The sequence below is a fragment of the Miniopterus natalensis genome, chromosome 8 (genome assembly GCF_054644295.1).
Source record: "Miniopterus natalensis isolate mMinNat1 chromosome 8, mMinNat1.hap1, whole genome shotgun sequence".
Taxonomy (NCBI): Eukaryota; Metazoa; Chordata; class Mammalia; order Chiroptera; family Miniopteridae; genus Miniopterus; species Miniopterus natalensis.
In genome coordinates, this window is record NC_142088.1 from 75,740,330 (window position 1) to 75,760,860 (window position 20,531).

The following is a 20,531-nucleotide window of genomic DNA, read 5'->3' on the forward strand; positions in this document are numbered from 1 at the left end:
AGAACAATTGCCTTTTCAGCTCTGCAGGTGAAATCCTAGAGTTAGTAAACTAACTCTCAATGCTTGCATGGGTATAAAATGGGCGTTGGATTGCCAGCTAAACTGCTTTACTAAAGAAAAAAATAGGCGAAAGGAATATTAATTTCTGAGAAGAAAAGTCTTCCCTTTTTCTGATTTAGCTTCTCAATCAGGGTAGTATGATTCTGAAAGATGATTTAGAATTGATTTTGGAAATTGAAGGAAGCACATACTCACTTCCTATTAGGATTAGGGTCACTAGTGATTGTTGAAAGCCAGCATGGAACTATGATGATTGACCAGGCAATATGTAAGGGATTATATGTGATTAAATACAGTAATTTAAGTCTGTAGACTTCAAATTAGTATGTACAAGTAGTAATGGTCATTTTCTTCTTTCTGCTCTCCTATTGTCTCAGAATTGGAGTTGGGGGATTTAAATACCTTCTACTTTTTTTTTTTCCTTCTTTTTTTTTTCAAGGAACTAATACAGTGTTAATGCCTTTCAGTAAATGAAAAAGGCATCAGGTAGAAATTTCTATCTTATTTTAACATTTTATCTTCGGAAATGCCACAGTAACTCCTTTGACTTATGAGTTTAATATTGTTTAGTAAATAGGCTGTCTTTTAAAACACTGTATCTCCTAAGTTTTAAATTAATAGGAAATATTTGATTAACCAGTAGATAATTTTATATACTGCTTTGCTGATATAGATACTCAAGTCTTTAAATTATATAGACCATGTATTATTATTCCTTTAAATAAAAGAGAAAACATCTCATGCACAAATTGGAAGACTTAACATTAAGATGGAAGTATACCCAAAACTGATCTACAGATTCTACATAATTTCTATAAGAATACCAGCTGACTTATTGGTAGAAATTGACAAGTTGATTTTAAAATTCACATGGAATTGCAAGGGACCCAGAATAGCCAAAACAAAGTTGAAAAAGAACAAAGTAGTAGAACTCACACTGCCCGGTTTTAAGATTTACTGAAAACAATAGAAGTCAAGATGGTGTGCTACTGGTCCAAGGATAGACACACCCAGATCAGTGGAAGAGAAGAGAGAACCTAGAAATAAATCCATACATCTATGATTATTTGATATTTGATGGGTGCAAGAACCAATCAGTGGGGACAAGAATAGCTTTTTCAACAAGTGGTGCTGGGAGAACTGGATAGCCGGATGCAAAATAATGAAGTTGGAACTTTACCTCACACCACGTATAAAAAATAACTCAAAATGGGTCAAAGACTTAAACATAAGAGTTAAAACTATAAAACTCTTAGAAGAAAATATAGGGATAAATCTTCATGTCCTTGGATTTGACACCAGTTCCTTAGATATGTCACCAAAAACATGAACAACAAAAGGAAAAATAAATTGGGCTTTGTCAAAATTAAAATCTTTTGCACCTCAAAGGATACCATCAAGAAAGTAAAGAGAATCACAAAATGAGAGAAAGTATTTGCATAATTTTAGATCTGACAAGCACTTGTATCCAGAATTGTAAAGAATTGTTGCCCGGCCAGGCATGGCTCAGCGGTTGAGCATCGGCCTAGGATCCAGGAGATCACGGTTCAATTCCCCAGTAGGGCACATGCCTGCATGCTGGAGGCAGCCAGTCAATGATGACTCCCTCATCATTGATGTTTCCATCTGTCTCTCCCTTCCTCTCTCTGAAATCAATAAAGACACATTTAAAAAAAATAAAGAATTGTTAACAACACAATAATAAAAAGATAAATTACCCAGTTTAAAAATGGGGAAAGGATTTGAATGGACATTTCTCCAAATATACAAATGACCAATAAGCACATGAAAAGATCCTTGACATCATTAGTCATCAGGAAAATTAAAACCACAATGATATACTACACACCAACTAGGAAGGCTAAAATTAAAATGTCAGATAATAGTAAGTGTTGGTGAGGGTGTGGAGAAACCTGAACCCTATTCCCATTTTTTGGCAGGAATGTAAAGTAGCGCAGCTGCTTTGGAAAAGTCTGGCAGTTCCTTAAGATGTTTTGACATCTTTTGAGATGTCAGATTTCTTTTAGATTGAGTATTAATATTATTATTTTTAAAATATGTTTGTTTTTATTTAAGGGAGAGGGAGAGAGAGAGAAACATTATTGTGGAAGAGAAACATCCAGCAGCTGCCTCTTGCTCGCCCCCTACTGGGGATTGAGCCTGCAACCTGGGCATGTGCCCTGACCTGAAATTGAATCAGAGACCTCTTGGTGCATGGGACAGACACCCAACCAGCTGGTCCACAATGGCCAGGGCAGATTGAGCATTATTAACATTAGGAATTTGCAGATGCCTTGTGTTCACTATTGGTTGGCCTTCAATTAGTCTCTGTTAGGGGTCAATGCATACCCTTGAGAAGTTTTTATTCTGAGGAGGCAGCTATCCAGTTGACAGAAGTCCATTCTTTGTTTTCTCAGAACACAACTGTCATGTTTCAAGAGGCAGGCAAATGATGCTCTGGCAGAATAAGGATGAGAGTATTTTTCTTAGTTGTGTTTCCTTTTAGTCTTTGAAGCAAGTAAAGAATGTTGATGGAATATGAAATTGATTCTAGCAATGTACCTTGGAATTAAGGTAATGGAAGCATGTAAGTTTGGTACCAGATAAATGAATCCTGCAGATGATTTCTGTGGCTTTCTGCTATAGTTTAGAAATACTCTGTGTTCCTTTTAGGGTCATTGCCATTTGCAGAGTTGTGCATAATTGGTATTTGCTGTTTAAGTTAACAGTGCTTTGTGACTTAGTTATTATGTATGATTTAAAATCAAAAGTTTTCTTTGTCATTTCCAGTAACGATGATCTGTCTCTTCCCTTCCTTAGCCAATAGTTCACTTTTTCATCATGTTAATAGAACAAATATGCTCAAATATTGAATTAGTTTGTCTTATTTGCCTATGTTGGTTTAAAATTTCATGGTCTTCTGTTGATTTCTGTCACATTGTTGACCATTTTTTCTCTTGTTCACTTTGTTTTAGCCACTGAACTTGATGCTCTTGTAATAAGCCAGCTGCTGGCTTTCTCTCCCAAGAGTTACCCTCAAAGGAAAGGTCATAAAATCTAAGAAATCAAAAGAATAATTAGCCCAGCCAGTGCGTGGCTCAGCAGTTGAGCATCCACCTAGGATCCAGGAGATCGCGATTCGATTCCTGGTCAGGGCCTATTCCCAGGTTGCAGGCTTGATCCCCAGCAGGGAGTGTGCAGGAGGCAGCCGGTCAATGACTCTCTCATCATTGATGTTTCTATCTCTCTTTCCTTCTCCCTTCCTCTCTCTGAAATCAATAAAGATATATTTATAAAAAACACCAAAAAACAAACAGAACAAACACACTAGAAGTGCCAGCACTTAAGTAGGAAACTTAAAATGACAAAAATAGAGGCGAAATATTTGAGGAAATAATAGAGATTGATTTCCCAGAATTAAAAAGAGATGAAAGATCTCAGATTTATATATATATATATATATATTTTTTTTTTTAAATATGTCTTTATTTCAGAGAGAGGAAGGGAGGGGGGAGAGAGAGAGATAGAAACATCAATGATGAGAGAGTCATTGATCAGCTGCCTCCTGCATACCCCCTGCTGGGGATCGAGCCTACAACCCGGGCATAGGCCCTGACTAGGAATCGAACCTTGATCTCCTGGCTCCTAGGTTGATACTGAACCGCTGAACCACACTAGCCGGGCAGAAAGATCTCAGATTTAAAAGGCCCAATAGAATACCAAGTAAAGAAAAAAACCTGTACCTAGACACATTATAGTGAAATCCAAGACTATTAGAGATAGAAAAAGTCTAAAGCTTACCCAAGAGAGTAAGTAATGTTATTAGGGAACAAAATTCAAATTGATATCACACTTTTCAACAGCAACATAGATTATAAGAAATGATAGAGTAATATATTTTGAGTATTGAAGAGATAATTGAACGAAAATAACTTTGAACCTTGAATCCAGCCAACTGTCATTCAGATAGAAGAGCATGATTAAAATACTCTCAAACATAGAAGACTATTGAAGATCAGCAATACAGAATCCAACATGGGGAACATTTCTGAGGAAGAACTCAGATGAATAGAGAAATGAATCTGGCAGATGCTACTCGATGTGTAGTGTACACATGTCAGATGTGTAAAGAATGATCAAGTAACAAAGTAAAGATTATTGTCTTTAAGAAATTAGCCATGACCAAAGGAAAGATACAGAGGAAGTATATCCATAAAACATGAAGATTGGGTGGAAGGGAAATCAGGGACATGAGGGCATGGTAAAGTTCTTGGCTTAATAAAGGGATAACATTTTTTTATCAAAAAGAAAGAATGTAAAAAGAAGTGCAGAAAAAGCAGTGGACAAATTGAAATAACAAAGTCAGTTAAAAGGCAGAGATTGATGACTCAATAAAAAAATTCCAACTATATGTTTGTTTACAAGAAATACCCTAAGTCGTAATTTAAAATTATATAGGGGGAGGAGCATGGATCAGATGTACATGAAAATATTTGAGAATTGAGGATCCTAACAAAGCATTTGCTTACGAGGGTTGTATCTACCAATAGTATTACCATATTAGAAATTAAAACTGAAAATAAATTGGTTAATTAAAAAATAGTAATAATATACCCCTTCTATGTTAACATAAGTAACATTTTAATGAAAAATAACTATTGTACTAAACAACAAAGAAATTTAGTGAGGAAAGTGGCATTATTTTATGCATTTTTATAAATTTCTTTAAACATCTGATTTAATAAAACATAGCATCTGTTATCTGCTTCTGCATTGATTGAGATACATGAGGAGAATCCTAGGGCCTTGTGGATCTTTTGAAGCAATCTGGGGAACCCTCGGAGGGGTCACACTTTGAGAACTACTTTTTCTATACAATTTTCTCATTTTCCCATATTCCCTCCCACCTTCCAGTTTTGCTTTTTGTTATTTCCTACCTTATTTGTTGTTATTCTCCAGTTTCAGATTGATCTTCTCTAAGTCTTCACTGATAATTCTCATCTCTGTGACTATCTCTTCTCCAAAATTTATTGGCAAATATAGTTGGTTCCTCATGATTTATATTTAAGTGTTCTCAGTTTTCTTATGTGTTTTCTCTTTCCAGTTATATTATAAAGCTCCTTTTAAAAGTAGGGACTCTTAAGAATTGACAAGACAAAACAAGAATTTCTCCTTACACACAGTGTAGGTACAAAATAATATTTCTTGGTTGATAGAAAGTGACCTTCAGGAGAGCACATAGAGATCACAAATTCTCTTTTGGCTTTAAATGGTTTATTGGAAAATTATAGTATCTTACCCTTTATCTGCTACATGGTAATACTTTTGGTATTGTAAGTGGTGACTTTGTTTTTTATTGTTGACATTATTACAGATGTCCCTCATTTCTCTCCCCGTTTGCCCCCTTCCACTCAAAGTCCTCCTTGCAAGCCACTTATTGATTCATTTATTTTCTTGCCATTTCAGAAAAAAGCCAAAGGTCAAGAACTGTTTGATCAGATTACATACCACTTGGACCTTATTGAAAGCGACTATTTTGGACTGAGATTTATGGATTCGGCACAAGTAGCAGTGAGTAGTTTTTTTTTGGAGGTTCCAATATGGCGGGCAGAAATGGAAAATTTCAGATAACATGCTAAGTGCTACAAGGCTACATATTCTTTTTTTTTCTTTTTTAAGGCTACATAGTCTTAATGTGTTCTTTTTCCCTTTGATTTTTATTATTATGATGCTCTTGTTTAAAAAAAAAGTGAGTTCTAGCCCTAACCCAAATTATTAAAGGATGATCTTTGTGGATGAGGCTTGAAAATCTGTGGGGTTTTTAATAACAGTAGGGTTTGTTCTTGGGCATATTAGAATTGGAGAAGCACTGCGTAATGGAAAGAATGTCAGAGTTTTGTAGGTAAGTGACAGAAGTTTCCACCTTGTAAATTAAGGTGAGCTGACTAGGATATTTCTCTCTAAGATCCCTTCCAGATCTGTGATTATGGATCTATAACTAGATGTTCTTTGTGCATTTCAGATAAGAAAACAGTATATTTAATAGGGTAGGAAGTTGGAGGCTTTTCAAACAACTGTGTATTATACTAGGATTTAACTGGAGGATATTTGAAAGAAAGTGTTAGATAAGATTGGGAAATGAAATAGTGGTGGTATCACCCAAACTGAATACCAAAAATGTTAAATGTAGTCGTGTGCCACATAATGACATGTCAGTCAATGATGGACCACATATACGACACTGGTTCCATAAGATTATAATGGAGCTGAAAAATTTTTATTGCCTAGTGATGTAGTAGTGCAGTGCTATGCTATTTTAAATAAATTTAGTGTAGCTTAAGTGTACAGTGTTTATACAGCAGTGTACAGTAATATCGTAGGCCTTCCTGTTCAGTCACCACTCATTCCTTCACTGACTCACCTAGAGCAGCTTCCAGTCCTCCAGGCTCCATTCATAGTAATTGCCTGTACAGGTGTACCATTTTTAACCTTTTATGCTGTGCTTTTACTGTACCTTTTCTATGTTTGGATATGGTCAGGCACACAAAACATTTATTGAATTCAATTCTAGTCTGCTACTTAGCCTGATAAAGGCTTAGTTGACTGTTTAGTTTATATCATTCAACTCTCATCTCTAGAATAAGGGATTAAAGTCTTGAAGTCAGATGAAAAAATAAATGATTTTAGGGGTAGACAGTTCGTAGTTCACTGTTTTTTGAGGGGTTGAGGGAAAGAGGTAGAAGTATGCCAGTGTTAGGTTTCAGGTACTTAAAATATTTAAGTAATTGTGGAAAGAAATAGACATACAATCATTGCTAAGTTGTATTATTCACTCTTTGCGAATATCAGCAATTACTGAATTATTAAATCCCCAAATGATTATTTTTCCTTTTACTTGATACATATAGTACCTTTCTTGCTTTAATCTCTACTCTTTTTATTTCTAGTTTATCCCTTCCAATACCCAGAAATCTAGGCATTAAGATTAAATTTATATAGGCTTTTTTTCTGTTTTTGCTGTCACTAAAATACTCTAAACCAGCAATTTTCAACCTTTTTCATCTCATGCCACATGTAAACTAATTATTAAAATCCTGGGACACACCAAAAAATATATTTTTTGCCATTCAGACAAAAAATAAAAAAGGTAAACAGTAATTTTGATTCATTCACACTGGATGGCTATTGTTGTGTTGGCTGTTGTCATTTTTTTATATGACAGTCTGAGGGAAAAAGAAGTCAGTGCTCCTGACTTAAATAGTCAAGTATTGCATGTTTTAAAAATTCTTGTGGCACAATGGTTGAAAGTCACTGCTCTAAACTATGTGAATTGAGCCAAAAGAACAACAATTAGTAGATGAAAACTATTAAAAATAAACTCTAGAAAGCACTTTAAGTGTTCTTAAAGTGCTAACTCACTTGATTCCGTAACAGTCTTATGACATTAAGTAAACATAGAGAAGACTCTCAGTTATTTGTTCTGTGGCCAGATTTAAGGCCAGAATGAAACAACATTAATATTTACAAAACACTTCAATTTATTAGTGAAGATAGTGAACATGAAAGATTAATGGATTATTTGGCCAGGATCACCTATGTAAACTATGTTAACCCAATTATTTGCATATTTCTTTGTTATATTTACTGTGTTGACAAAACTGTAGAATCTAAAGGGGTTAGGCATGATAAAGAAATGACCAAGGCATTAACATGCTACTGTTTAACCTTGAATATATGGCATGTCCCTATATGTAAAATTAGTTTGTTAAACTTCCATTTATTGGTCTTTTTCGATCAGTCTAACATATGTATGACTAGAATTGTGCATCCATCATAAGGTAACCAAAAATCGGTAAGTTGATGAAGCCATAGTTTACTGTTCTTCCTTTGAATAACATAATCTAGGTTTGCTCTGATTAATATGTGTATAATCTTATACATGATTTTTTTTTGCTGTTTTTTAAAGTTATTTACCTTCGCTAATACTGGCCTATTTTATGTGAAAATGTGAATATGTGTTCATATTTAACTTTATAGTTTAAACAATCTCATGTTTACAGCAAAGTTACATGACACTATAAATATTTTTCTGGAATCATCTAAGAGAGAGTTGGAGATGTTCCATCACCCCTGAATTCTTCAGCGTATGTTTCCCAAACAAGCATATTCTATTGGATAACTAAATACAACCAACAAAACCGGGAAGCTAATTTAACATTCTGACATTACTACCATCCGTTGAAGTTAGGCTGATTGCCCCTTGAGTGTTCTTTAGAGCCACAGGATCTAGTTCAGAATCAGACTTTACATTCAGTTGTCATGTCTTTTTAGTGGTCTTCAGTCTTTCCTTGACTTTCATGACTTTTACACTTTCAAAGATATAGGGCAGTTATTTTGTAGGTTGTCTCTTGATTTGGGTTTGTCTGATGTTTCCTCATGAAGTAGGTTAATCTTAGACTCCTTTGTCAGGAAATAACAGAAGTGATCCTGTGTTCTCATTCTGTCCTATCAGGTGACATTTAATTTCATTGTATCCCATTACTGTTAATATTAACTTTGATCCCCTGATCAAAGGTGGTGTCTGCCACGTCCTTTCCTAGTTATTTTACTCTTCGTAATTAATAATTTTTTTTGTGGACAGTTACTTTGAGACTTTCTCATCAAACTTTGTATTTATTTATTTATGAGCTAATGGATTCTTGTTTTATTCAGTGGATCATAATCTGTCACTATCATTTATTTTGATGCTCCAATTTTCCCAGATTTGGCCAGTGGGAGCTGCTTCAAGATGGCTTCTATATCCACGTAAGATGCACACATCATTCTTGGAGCACTTCCTGACTTTCTGGCCCAAGAAGATGTTCATCTTGTATTTCCCTTTTCCAGCCCTAGAATTTGCCAGTTCTCTGATGAGCTTGGCTTTGTGGCTAAATTTAGGGACTGTATGTTTACATTTCTCTCTATTCTCTCTCTCTCTCATTATGTATATCTCTCTCTCGCCACGACTTCACACCCATAACTCCGATTTTAGCCCAGTACCACAGGACTACTTCTCTTCTACAGAAACTAGTTCTCTTCTATGGAAACTAGGCTTTATCATCAGTATATTTACTTGACTTATTGCTTACTCGGTGTGGGATTCATCTCCAGCCTTTCCTTGCACAGATGCTGGCCTTGCTCAGACCACCTTATTACTTCTGGACTGAATTATTTGGGAAGAGGAAGGGCTTATGAAACTCCTGATTTTCCAGTTGCCTTATTAATACAGATATGTACTTCTTTGCTGATAGTGTTGTGGAGTTGTCTCCTCTAGAGATTTGTAGTAGGATTAGAGGATATACAGATGGCAAATAAACACATGAAAAGATGTTAAACATCACTAGACGAAAGGGAAAGGCAAATTAAGACCTAGATGAAACATCACTACACATCTATTAGATCAGCTGAAATAAAAAATAGTGACAATTCAATGCTGGTGAGGATGTGGAGAAACTGGATCTCATATAGGTTTTGGAAATATGAAAATGGTACAGCCACTATGGAAAATAGTCAAGCAGTTTCTTTAAAAACTTACCATATGACAGCAATTATATGCCTGGCCATTTATCCTAGAGAAGTAAAGATTTATTTTCTCACAAAAACCTGTGCATGATTGTTCATAGCAACTTTATTTGTAATAGCAAAAAACTTGAAAAAACCAATATATCTTACAGTAGGTTAATAATTAAACCAATTGACACATTTATAACATGGGACACTATTCATCAATAGAAAAGAAAAATCTAATGATACACAACTTGGATGGATTTCAAGGGCGTTGTGCTGAGTGAAAACAGCCAATCTCAAAAGTTCACATACTGTATGATTCCATTTATATTACATCCTTGAAATGACAAAATTATAGCGACAGATCAAATTAATGGTTACCAAGGTTTAAGGATGTTAGAGATAGGAGGGGTGAGTATGGCTATAAAGGAGTAGTGTGGGAGAACTCTTTGTGTTAATGGGATATTTCTTTATCTTGATGGTGGCATTGGTTATAGGAATCTAAATGTGTGATAAAATGATGTGGAACTATATACAGTAGGTCCTTGAATAATGTCATTTTGTTCATTGTTGTTTTGTTCTAACATTGATGAGAAAAGAAAAAAACACCACCAACAATTACTGGCCAGGGCCACTGTCTGTGTAGAGTTTGCATGTTCTCCCCATGTCTGCATGGGTTTTCTCCGGGGACTCTCGTTACCTCCCACAGCCCACAGATGTGCAAGTTGGGTGAATTGGTGTTGGGTGAATTGGTGTGTTTACATTGTCCCAGTCTGAGTGAGTGTGGGGGTGTGTATGAGCACCTTCTGTCCAGGTGGGGTCCCACCTTGAGCAGCCAGGCCAGGCTCCAGTCACCCATGACCCTGAACTGAAATAAGCATGTTGAAAAATAATTAGGTGTTTTATTTATCTTTCTTAAATGTATATATAGCTCACATTTACTTCAGTGTTTAATATTAGAAGTGTTTTGGGTTTTTATTTACAAGTTTGGTGTTGCTTTTATGACCAGAAATATGCGTGGAAACTTTTATTTATATGTCAGCCTGGGGTAAAATTGGTTTCATTATACGTCATTTTGCTTGAAGTCACAGTTTCCAAGAACCTGTTGACAGTGTTAAATGGGGACTTACTGTATGTATACACATTGTACCAATGTCAGTTTCTTGATTTTAATACTGTACTATAGTTATGTAAGATGTAAGCATTGGGGGAAGGTGGAAGAAGGGTACACAGGACCTCTTGTTATTGCAACTTTCTGTGAATATTTCATAATAAAATTATTTTTAAAGAAATAAGAAAAATATAGTGTGGGCCAAGTAAAACATGTCTCTGGGCCAAGATTCAACACTCTGACCTATACGTTTGTGACCTGTGCTTGGTGAAGTTTTTCAAACTTCACATTTAGAGATTAGAATTTTAACTGCTCCAATCAGGTTTTTAAATTAGCATTTTTCCTAATACTTGGAAAAGAAGGAAAAAGAACTTAACATGTCAGTAGTAATTATATTTTGCCTTTTTCTCAGTCTGACTTGATAGCTTGTATTGGTTTGTATATGTGTATTTTAAACTTCCCTTGTTTTCTATGTAAAAATCCTAAATGTCAACAGCCTATTGAAAGTATAAATAATACATTATAATCGGGTGAAGTTTATTCTCAGAAATGCAAAGATGATTATCATCTTTTGATATAATTTATTTTACATGATAGGTATATCATGGGATTGGATTGTTTCTTGCCTTTGCTGATAAGGGGATTATAGTTTCTTGTTCAGTTGATAGCAGGTTTGGCCATGTGACTTGCTTTTGGCCATGGAATGTGAGTTGATGTGCTATGTGCTAGTTCTGAACAGGTTAACTAACCCTTTATTTATGCTGTTATTTTATTTTTCAATCCTCACCCAAGGATATTTTTTCCATTGCTTTTTAGAGAGTGTGTAAGCAGGGGAGAGGGAGGATGAGAGAGAAAGAAACATCGATGTGGAGAGACGCATCGATTGGTTGCCTCCTGCACTGGCCCTGACTAGGGCCAGGGATCGAACCTGCAACCCAGGTACGTGTCCTTGACTGAGAATCAAACCCGAGACCCTTCAGTGCACTGCTCAACGCTCTAGCCACTTAGCCACATTGGCCAGGACTATGCTGTTATTGCTTTATTGTATACTTAAGTGAAACTACATTCAACAAGATTGAAACTAAAATCTTTAGAAAGTAAGATGAATAACTTGATTAGTTGAAGTTTATGGCATTTAGTTTAAAGACAAAATTCAACACAAATAGAAATGGAGATGTCTGATCCAAAGCTGAGGGCTAGAAAACACTTAATCGTCTAGTGGAACACTGGGTAAATGTTTTGTAAGTGCACACCTGGAGGCTACAACAGTGGATCCCCTCCATAGCAAAACCAAGACCATTTTCTTGTAACAATTTAGAATTCAGCTATTTCAGGCACTGTAGCCATGATGTGGTGAGCTGCAGGTTTGGCTTGCTGACGTTGCTCATTTAAGGTTGGGTAGATAGTAAAACCCTATTCTAGAATTCTGATCATGTGTTTTTTTGGTGGCCCTTTCTTCTAGCCCCATAACACCTTGTATAAACCTAATAGACTTTGGCCTGTATGGAATCAATATTTCTGTCTGTGTATGTCTAGCCAACCTTTGGAAGGTGTGCCCGTATTCAGGGGTGGTGTAGGTGCGGGCCAAACCTGGTGGTTGCTCAGTGGTTCTGCTCTCTTTCTATACTCATTTTTTTTTAATCCTCACCTGAGGATATTTTTTCCATTGCTTTTCAGGAAGAGTGGAAGGGAGACAGAGAGAGAAACATCGATGTGAGAGAGACATCGATTTGTTGCCTCCTGCATGTGCCCCGGTTGGGGTGCCTGGGTTCGAGCCTGCAACGAAGGTACATGCCCTTGGGCAGAATAGAACCTGGGACCTTTCAGTCCTTGGGCTGACGCTCTAACAACTGAGCCAAACCGGCTAGGGCTCTGTACTCATTTTTAATTATTAAAAAACACACACATAATTGTAGATTAATAGAGAAATAATAAAAGCATTCATACTAAAAACAGAAATGTGACAGAGATGCCCATTATTACCACTGTTGTTTAATTTCATAATAGTAGTACCAGCAAATGCAGTTATTGAAGTTATAAAGGTTAGAAAGGAGGAGGTAAAATTATCACTGTTAGGAGGTAATAGGATTGGATTGTAACTGAGAACTTAATAGAATTCAGTAAAGTAGTGGGAAGGGAAAATATACAGAAATAAATATGTATTATGTTAAATATGTATGTATAAATTGTAACACACACATTTGTTAAATGAGGAGCTGTAAAAAAAGGTATTTCCAAAGTAGATTATGTGCTCTATTTCTGGAGAGTGACTATATGTCCTACATAACTTGCCTACGTTTCCACAAGAATCTGAAGAGAGTATACTAGTAATACACAGAAAGGCACAGTGGAAAATATATTTTAATGGCTCATCTAAGTCTTCATTTGGAATGGCTTACAACACAGACTGTTAATGCCAAAAAAGTAATTACCCAGAAAGAATTTATAATGGAATTTAGACTAAATTGAAGTGCGTTCAGTTAGATTACAGTAATGCAGTGTATTGGTCTGCTATTTTCATAGCATCGATTTTTAAAAACATTTTTTAATTGTTTAAAATGTTAAAATTTGCTTTAAGCTAATCCTTTAATTCAAAACATAAGCCTCTACTCACAGGAGAAAATATTTTTTGCGGAGGCAATTGTTTTGAAAGGTAACTAACATTTTTCTGCCTTAAGGTCTTGGCTCTTTGAGCAAAAATGGTCCTTGTCTTTAGCAGAGTAATGTAGGCAGTTAGAAGTCAGATGTTCATTTGAAGAGCTGTTTACAGACTATTTGGCAATAGAGCCTGGGATGAAGGTGTGTGTATGTTAGTGTTTTGGAAGCTCCCTAGGTGATTCTTTGTTTGGTTTAGTTATGTCTGTTGTGTATGTGATTATATGTTGTTTATCTTTTAAGACATACAAGAAATAATTGTTCTTTCATGCCCAGCTTACTAGCATTGAAAGAAATGTGGCTTTCCACATCCTTTGGTGTAGAAGAAGGTTACCAACCAAACTTTAAAAGATGGAAATAAGAAGGAAGTTTGTTTCCTTTTTAACGTACCATAAGGAAAGAGAACCATATTGGTTTCACACGAAACATCCAAGGCTCCATATGTCTATGCTCTCACCTTTATCTTCTAATGTAATTTAAACTCAACTCCTAAAGATCCTGAATCAAGGGAAAAGTCTACCAGTGCCTGTCTCTGAGCTCTGAATTTTCCAGCCCCTGGGCTTGGAATGTGGAGGAGATGAAAGAAAACAGACTTGAGAATATACAAACATGAGCTCAGACCTTCCCCAGAAGAGCGTCACCCAGAACTCCCCCAGTTCCTAAATTTCACTTTAAAATGTGCTTGGTGCTGTATCTGAATTTTGGGTTGCCTTAAGGATGTGCCAGATATTAGAAAGTTATTACATACAGGTAGAAAAGAGACTAAAATGCCTGCTTGGGGAAAAGAACTCTCATCCTTTATCTCACTGAGGTGATTTTATGTTAAATGTGCTGCTTAGAATAGTCAGGAACAAAGTAGAGATTTAAGGAGTACTTATGAGATTGGCCCTAAATTTCTTAAACTGGATGAAATTTAAGTTGTAACTGTCTAAGAAGACTAGGTTGTTCTTGACATTCCTTAAAGTTTATTTTGTCAAAATTTGTATTTAGCCTATTGACTTTCAATCTGTTGTTAATGTTCTTTACTCTTTACCAGCACAAATACACAGAGTTTTTTTCTTTCTTCCCTGTTTGAAGAAACTCTGGAAGGAATCAGAAACCAGTAACACCTTGGGGGTTATGTTTGTGAGTGTGATGATAGAAATTAGGAATATGGAGGGATGGCCTATTGTAGAGGTTGGAGGGACTGTTGACCGTATACCTTTAATATTACCAAAAAATTAAACTATATGAATATATTGGTTATATAAAATATTAAAACAAAGGAGTCCATGATTATTGTTTTAAGTAATATGTACTCTTGGCACAATAAGTTGAAAATATAGGCAACAACAAAGAAAAAATATTATCACCAGTAATCTCAACCACGTAGGTAACATCTGTTACTGTTTTGTTATAGATTGTCTCAGCCCAAAAGAAAAATGTCTATATATACAAATTGCAGTTTACTATTGTTGGATGTATAGATTGTCTTAATTTTCTCTGATGTAATTCCTTGTAGGGAAATCAGCACACATCCGTAATAATTAAAAAAAAAAGTTTTTATTGATTTTTAGAGAGAGAGGACGGGGGGAGGATAGAGAGAGAGAAATATCGATGAGAGAGAAACATCATTGATCACTGCCTCCTGCACTCCCCCTACTGGGGATCGAGCTCGCAACCTGGGCATGCGCCCTCACCAGGAATCAAACCGTGATCTCCCAGTTCATAGGTCGACACTGAGCCACACCACTGAGCAACACTGGCTGGGTAACAATGATTTTTTTTTTATGGCATTGTCAGATTACCTCCTAGAAGGGCTGTGCTAATTGGCACTCATTAGGGTGTGTGATAGTCTCCCTACAAAAGCACGGCTACAGAAGACTGCCCAGGTGACTAGCTATAAAATTGTTAATTCATTGTAGTATAATAGGTAAAACCTGAAGATAGGACAATTCCTAGAGCTATGGTGGTGGGGAGAAAACAATCTGGGGCATGGAAACTAATTTTATTTCACACTTTAATTGACAGACTCTAGTAGATATTTTGCACAGTTAAATCTGGATTTTTTGGATATTGGATTGTTTGGCTTGGCCATGATGAATGGAATTTTTGCAGTCCTAGACTGAAATCTTTTCTGCTTACTGGCTGGCCTAGCATTTTATTAATGGAGGTCTATATAAACTGAACATTTGTTAGATTGAAATATGCTTAAATGTGGATGTCTAACTGAATTTATTAAAAAATGAGAAACCGCTACTAAGTAGCCTACAGACTTGGAATCCAGAGGAAATATTGCACAGTATTTAATTGCCTTTGAAAATATTTACTGACCATCTTATTGCAGAGGTACTTTGCTGGCATGCGGGCAGTTCTGTAGATCTTACTTCTGGATCTTGGGAGAGATTGAGAAGAGGCTAGAGCAATAATTGGCAAGAAAAGCAAATGGTTACAAGTCTATTTACAATGCAGCCTTGTTTACCCACGCGTTGTCTATCTGGATTTCTGAAACTGGATTCCTTAGCTCTGTGAACCAGTTAGCACAAGAGCAGCAGTCTTTTCCTTTAGGGGGTTGGAATTGTAAGCATGCTGGAGAGAACACTATTATGTATATCTGAGTTGGATGAGTGCATCTTGTCACTGTTAGGGCTTGGTGGTGTAAAAGGATTAATAAAAAAAAGTACACTGGGAATGGTCTATCAGTGGAATTCTCTGGAATTGGTTCTTAGGTCTGTTTGTATTATGGACATTTCGGAGTGAGGAGGTTACAGAAATCAAAAGGCTGTTACTCATGACACCAGAAGTATGCTAGTCACAATGTTAACATTTTTTTATTTGTTAAACAAAGGTCAAAGCCTGCTTTGTTTAATAGATATGGCCTCAGTTATGAGAAAAATCTAATTTTCTTGTGCGGGCTCTTCTGAGTAGTATCTATTTTGTAAAATATAAGTGGCATTGTTATTTCACCTAATTTGGGGTTGTGATCTTTTAATCAATCTTACATTTTTATTATAAGAATATGGAATATGAACTTTTATTTTGTCTAATTTTAACAGTTGTCTTTTTTTTTTTTTGAGAAAAAAGCAAAATTTGGAATATCCTTGTTTCTGAGAGAGTAAAGATAATGTTTTAAGAAGTCATAGATTTGGTTTTCGGTGTGTTTTTGCTCGTCTCTATTCATGAGCTTGCTGTGGATATTGGGTAGATAACCCTCCTTCTCATTTTCCCTCTTTTTTCTTTTGTGAAATATTTCCTTGTGGTTATCAGTGAAAGCATGATGAAAATGAACTTTTAGTAATTAAAACGTTAAGTTCTGTCATCTGCTTAACAAATGAATTTTTCTTTTTGTTTTCAGCATTGGTTGGATGGTACAAAGAGTATCAAAAAGCAAGTAAAAAGTAAGTGTGGAACAAATTGTGAAAAAATAGAAATTGAATTATATGATTATATATTAGTAACTGATTTTTAATAGTAAGGACCTAAGAAATCATGTTTCGGATGAATTTCTTAGTATCTCTACTTTCTAAAAATAATTTCAATCTGACATAATGGTCCTAAATTATATAGGGCTGATGGTTAATTAGATCCTTGTGCTTTACAGTTTGTTTCCAGGAGAAAGCCTTGCAGCTTGCAAATGAGATTGAGTTGCCACAAGATGCTTAACTTTTATTTAGTAATTTCTTACATTAGAATTTTCTTGTTTGGCATCTGCCCAGCTCTGGAAAATATTTTGAGACTTTAAGGCTGTAACTTTAAAAAAAATTAAGAACAGCGAAAAGAAGCAATTCACAATGTCAGTATTATTTCTATCAGTAGTCAGGAAAATACCAGTGTTCAATCCATAGTGCACCTTATCCTGGGTAGTAACAGATTTCAGAGCCTTCAGCTCTTGTCTATATAAAATAATGGAATCACTGAGAATATAGAGGTTAACAAAGTAGGCAGAGTGAATTGGAAAGTGTGTAGGAGGACTTGCCATGAACAATTTATAAGATAGGTGTTCCTCTGTGCTCTCAAGAAATAATAGCTCCGCAGATTGTTAGGGCTGTTAGATTGCAAAGTCAGAAATCTTTTTGTTTGTTTTGTTAATCCTCACCTGAGGTTTTTTTTCCCATCGATTTTTAGAGAGAGTAGGAGGGAGAGAAGAATCGGAAGAGAGAGGAAGAGAAAGAAAAATATTAATGTGAGAGAGCGACATCGATTGGTTGCCTCCCGCATGCACCCTACTGGGGCTGGGGATAGAACCTGCAACCCAGGTATGTGCCCTTGATTGGGATCGAACCTGAGCCCCTTTGATGTGCAGGCCGACACTGACCACGTAGCCACACTGGCTGAGGCTCAGTCAGAACTTTTTAATTTGATATATTGGCCCTGAACTGTTAGAATTTACTTAGAGCTCTCTATTCCTAGGAGAACAGATGAAAATGATAGTACTATATGGTGGTTGGTATAGTTAAAAAACCGTGTTGATTGATCTTTTTGTGTTAGGTTTAATCAAGCAAACCTACAGTGTAAACTGAAGTATTGCCACAATAGCCTGTCAGCTTTTGTCCCCAGTTCAGTGGATTTTTGCCATATTTACTGACTATAAATTTTTACTATTTAAATAGTTATGAAAAAATTAAAGCTTTTTTTTCTTTTAATGGCAGTTGGTTCACCCTATTGTCTGCATTTTCGAGTTAAGTTTTATTCTTCAGAACCAAATAATCTTCGTGAAGAGCTAACCCGGTAAGACCACTATCCATAGTTGTACATGGGTGAAGTTTGGTCAGGCTTGCTAAAACGTTGGAAGATTGTCCGTAATGCCTTCCAGTTTATAGACACCTAATGAAATGGATTCCTTGCCCCTCGTATCAGGACCTCAGACAATAGAATTTCATTTTGAGACAGTGCTTTTTAAGTGTAGGATTCTTTTCCTTTATCAGTTTTCAAAATAAAGAGTTGATTCTCTGGCATCCTACAAAGGTAACTAGTGAGTTCCTTTTTAAGTATCAGTATCAACTCATGGATTTTAAATGGGGTTGATGTGTTTAAATACATTGCCATGTTTATTGATGTTCAAAATGATCTATCTTTGGCCCCTGGGAGTTAATTCAAGTAGGCTCCTGATTTTCTTTACCTATTGAAATGCCATTGATTAATAAAAAAAGTTAGATTTTGATTTGGTTTGAATAGTTTTGAATAAACTTTAAGTGGGTTATATATACCTCTTTTTACTTTTTCCTGCCCTCCTGGTATTTATTAATGGATAATATTGCAAATCTATAACTCATTCCACATACTATGTAAAATATGGGGTTTTTTTATTGCTTTCAAAGAGAGGAAGGGAGAGGGAGAGAGAGATTGAAACATCAGTGATGAGAGTCACTGATCCGTTGCCTCCCATGCCCCCCACCCCCCCACTGGGGATTGAGCCTAAAACCTGAGCATGTGCCCTGACCCAAAGTTGAACTGTGACCTCCTAGTTCATAGGTTCACGCTCAACCACTGAGCCACACCAGCTGGGCTCCACATACTATTTATTAAGTAAAAGATTGAGTTGCTGAGTCCCTTCAGAAGGGCTTTGCTCTTGACTACTCTGCCAGTGAGACTGTAGCTATTATCCACAGTTATATGCATGTTTGTGTCCCTTCACCTATGAGGTGGCTGCGTTGTCAGAGTAAAGTTAAATCAGCTCACAGAGCTCATTCTCAGTAATTCGCCTTGAACCTTTTCTCTCTACTGTATGTGCTCTGTGCCTGTTATTTCTTGTTGTTATCTTGCAGACATGCTACCGCCCTCCTGATGATTATTGCCCCTTTCCTTATTTTTTTCTTTTATAGACTTTATTGTGGGTAAAGTTCTATAATTAAGAATGGTTCTTCTCAGATGGGTAAGATTATTTTTTACAGTAGATTGTTCTCTTTAGTTCAATTTGTGCCTTTTATTTTTCTTAGGTACTTATTTGTTCTTCAGCTAAAACAAGATATTCTCAGTGGAAAGTGAGTATTAGTTGCTTAAGGTAAATCACATTTTCTTGAGTAGTTGAAAAATATTTTTGAAAAATAAGTTCATAGTTAATTATGAAAAAGAAATGGTCAACATAAAGTATATATTTCCATTTATCTTAAACTGAAGGTTGGGAAATTGTGTTTGGTTTCAGGTTGGAGTGTCCCTTTGATACAGCAGTTCAGTTGGCAGCTTATAATCTGCAAGGTAAGCAATTCTCATGTTGATTATTGGGAGTAAAGCGTAATTCTTTCAGTGTGTGTTTAAAGAATTTCAAAAGATTCAAAGTGATAGGCAAAAAGAGAAAGAGCATTGTTTTTGTGTAAATTTGTATCAGTATCCAACTCTGACTTCACTTTCACTTGTTTCAGAACATTGCCTTCTTTTCTGTTCTGTTCATTTCATTTGCTCTTTTTCTGTCTATAGTGTTTTCAAACAAATATTGCAGTCTGTTTGATAATTAAGTATATGTTATAATTGACCCTCAGCTAACTTTTTCCTTAAAAAGAATACAGTTATATATTAGTAAGTTGCTATAGCTGCATGGTTTACTTTTAGTAGTATTCTTAAAAACAAATCCCTGAAAGAAACACTTAGGGTGTATTTAAAAGTTCCTGATGGTATTTTAAGGATAAAAAAGTGTTTTCTCAGTAAATGAGAGTAATGAAAACCTCAGATCTTGTACCTTATTACATTGATCACATACTGTTAAACATAGGAATTTTCTTCTAAAAAATCAAAATTTTAATAAAACATTCATTTCAGTCCTTGTTCACAAGATGGAAAGAAATGTATATATTCTTTGTTAATCCACACCCAAGGCTATTTTTTCCATTGATTTTTAGAGAGTGGAAGTGTGGAGAGAGAGAAACATCCATGTGAGAGAGAGACAGTGATTGGTTGCCTCCTGCATGAGTCCCGACTAGGGCCAGGAATTGAACCTGCAACCCAGGTACATGCCCTTGACAAGGAATAGAACCCGCAACCCTCTGGTGCTCAAGCCGATGCTCTATGTTCTAACCACTGAGCATTGCCAGCCAGGGCGGAAAGAAATATTTTTACTATAATTTTATGCTTTTGGAAGGGGGGCTGACTCCATATTTATCCCCAATTCCTCTAAGATCAATAGTATTTAATTTGCCATTGTATAGATAATAAGACTAAAATTTTAACATTTTATGGTAAATGTAAT

At 35.8% G+C, this 20,531-nt stretch overlaps 1 protein-coding gene across 5 annotated transcripts in view; it reads left to right on the forward strand.

The window, feature by feature from the left end:
* The window catches only part of EPB41L5 (erythrocyte membrane protein band 4.1 like 5), a 112,837-nt gene that overhangs the window by 7,869 nt on the left and 84,437 nt on the right, over nucleotides 1-20,531 (forward strand). The window contains exons 3-7 of one of the 5 annotated variants that reach the window (XM_087819910.1): nucleotides 5,527-5,631; nucleotides 16,707-16,749; nucleotides 18,001-18,079; nucleotides 19,288-19,332; nucleotides 19,494-19,546. In XM_087819910.1, coding sequence (XP_087676036.1) covers nucleotides 5,527-5,631; nucleotides 16,707-16,749; nucleotides 18,001-18,079; nucleotides 19,288-19,332; nucleotides 19,494-19,546 — 325 coding nt within the window. Of the gene's footprint in view, nucleotides 1-5,526; nucleotides 5,632-16,706; nucleotides 16,750-18,000; nucleotides 18,080-18,805; nucleotides 19,333-19,493; nucleotides 19,547-20,531 lie in introns of those variants that run through there. The other 4 variants (XM_087819908.1, XM_087819909.1, XM_087819907.1 and 1 more) reach the window with 4 other exon arrangements.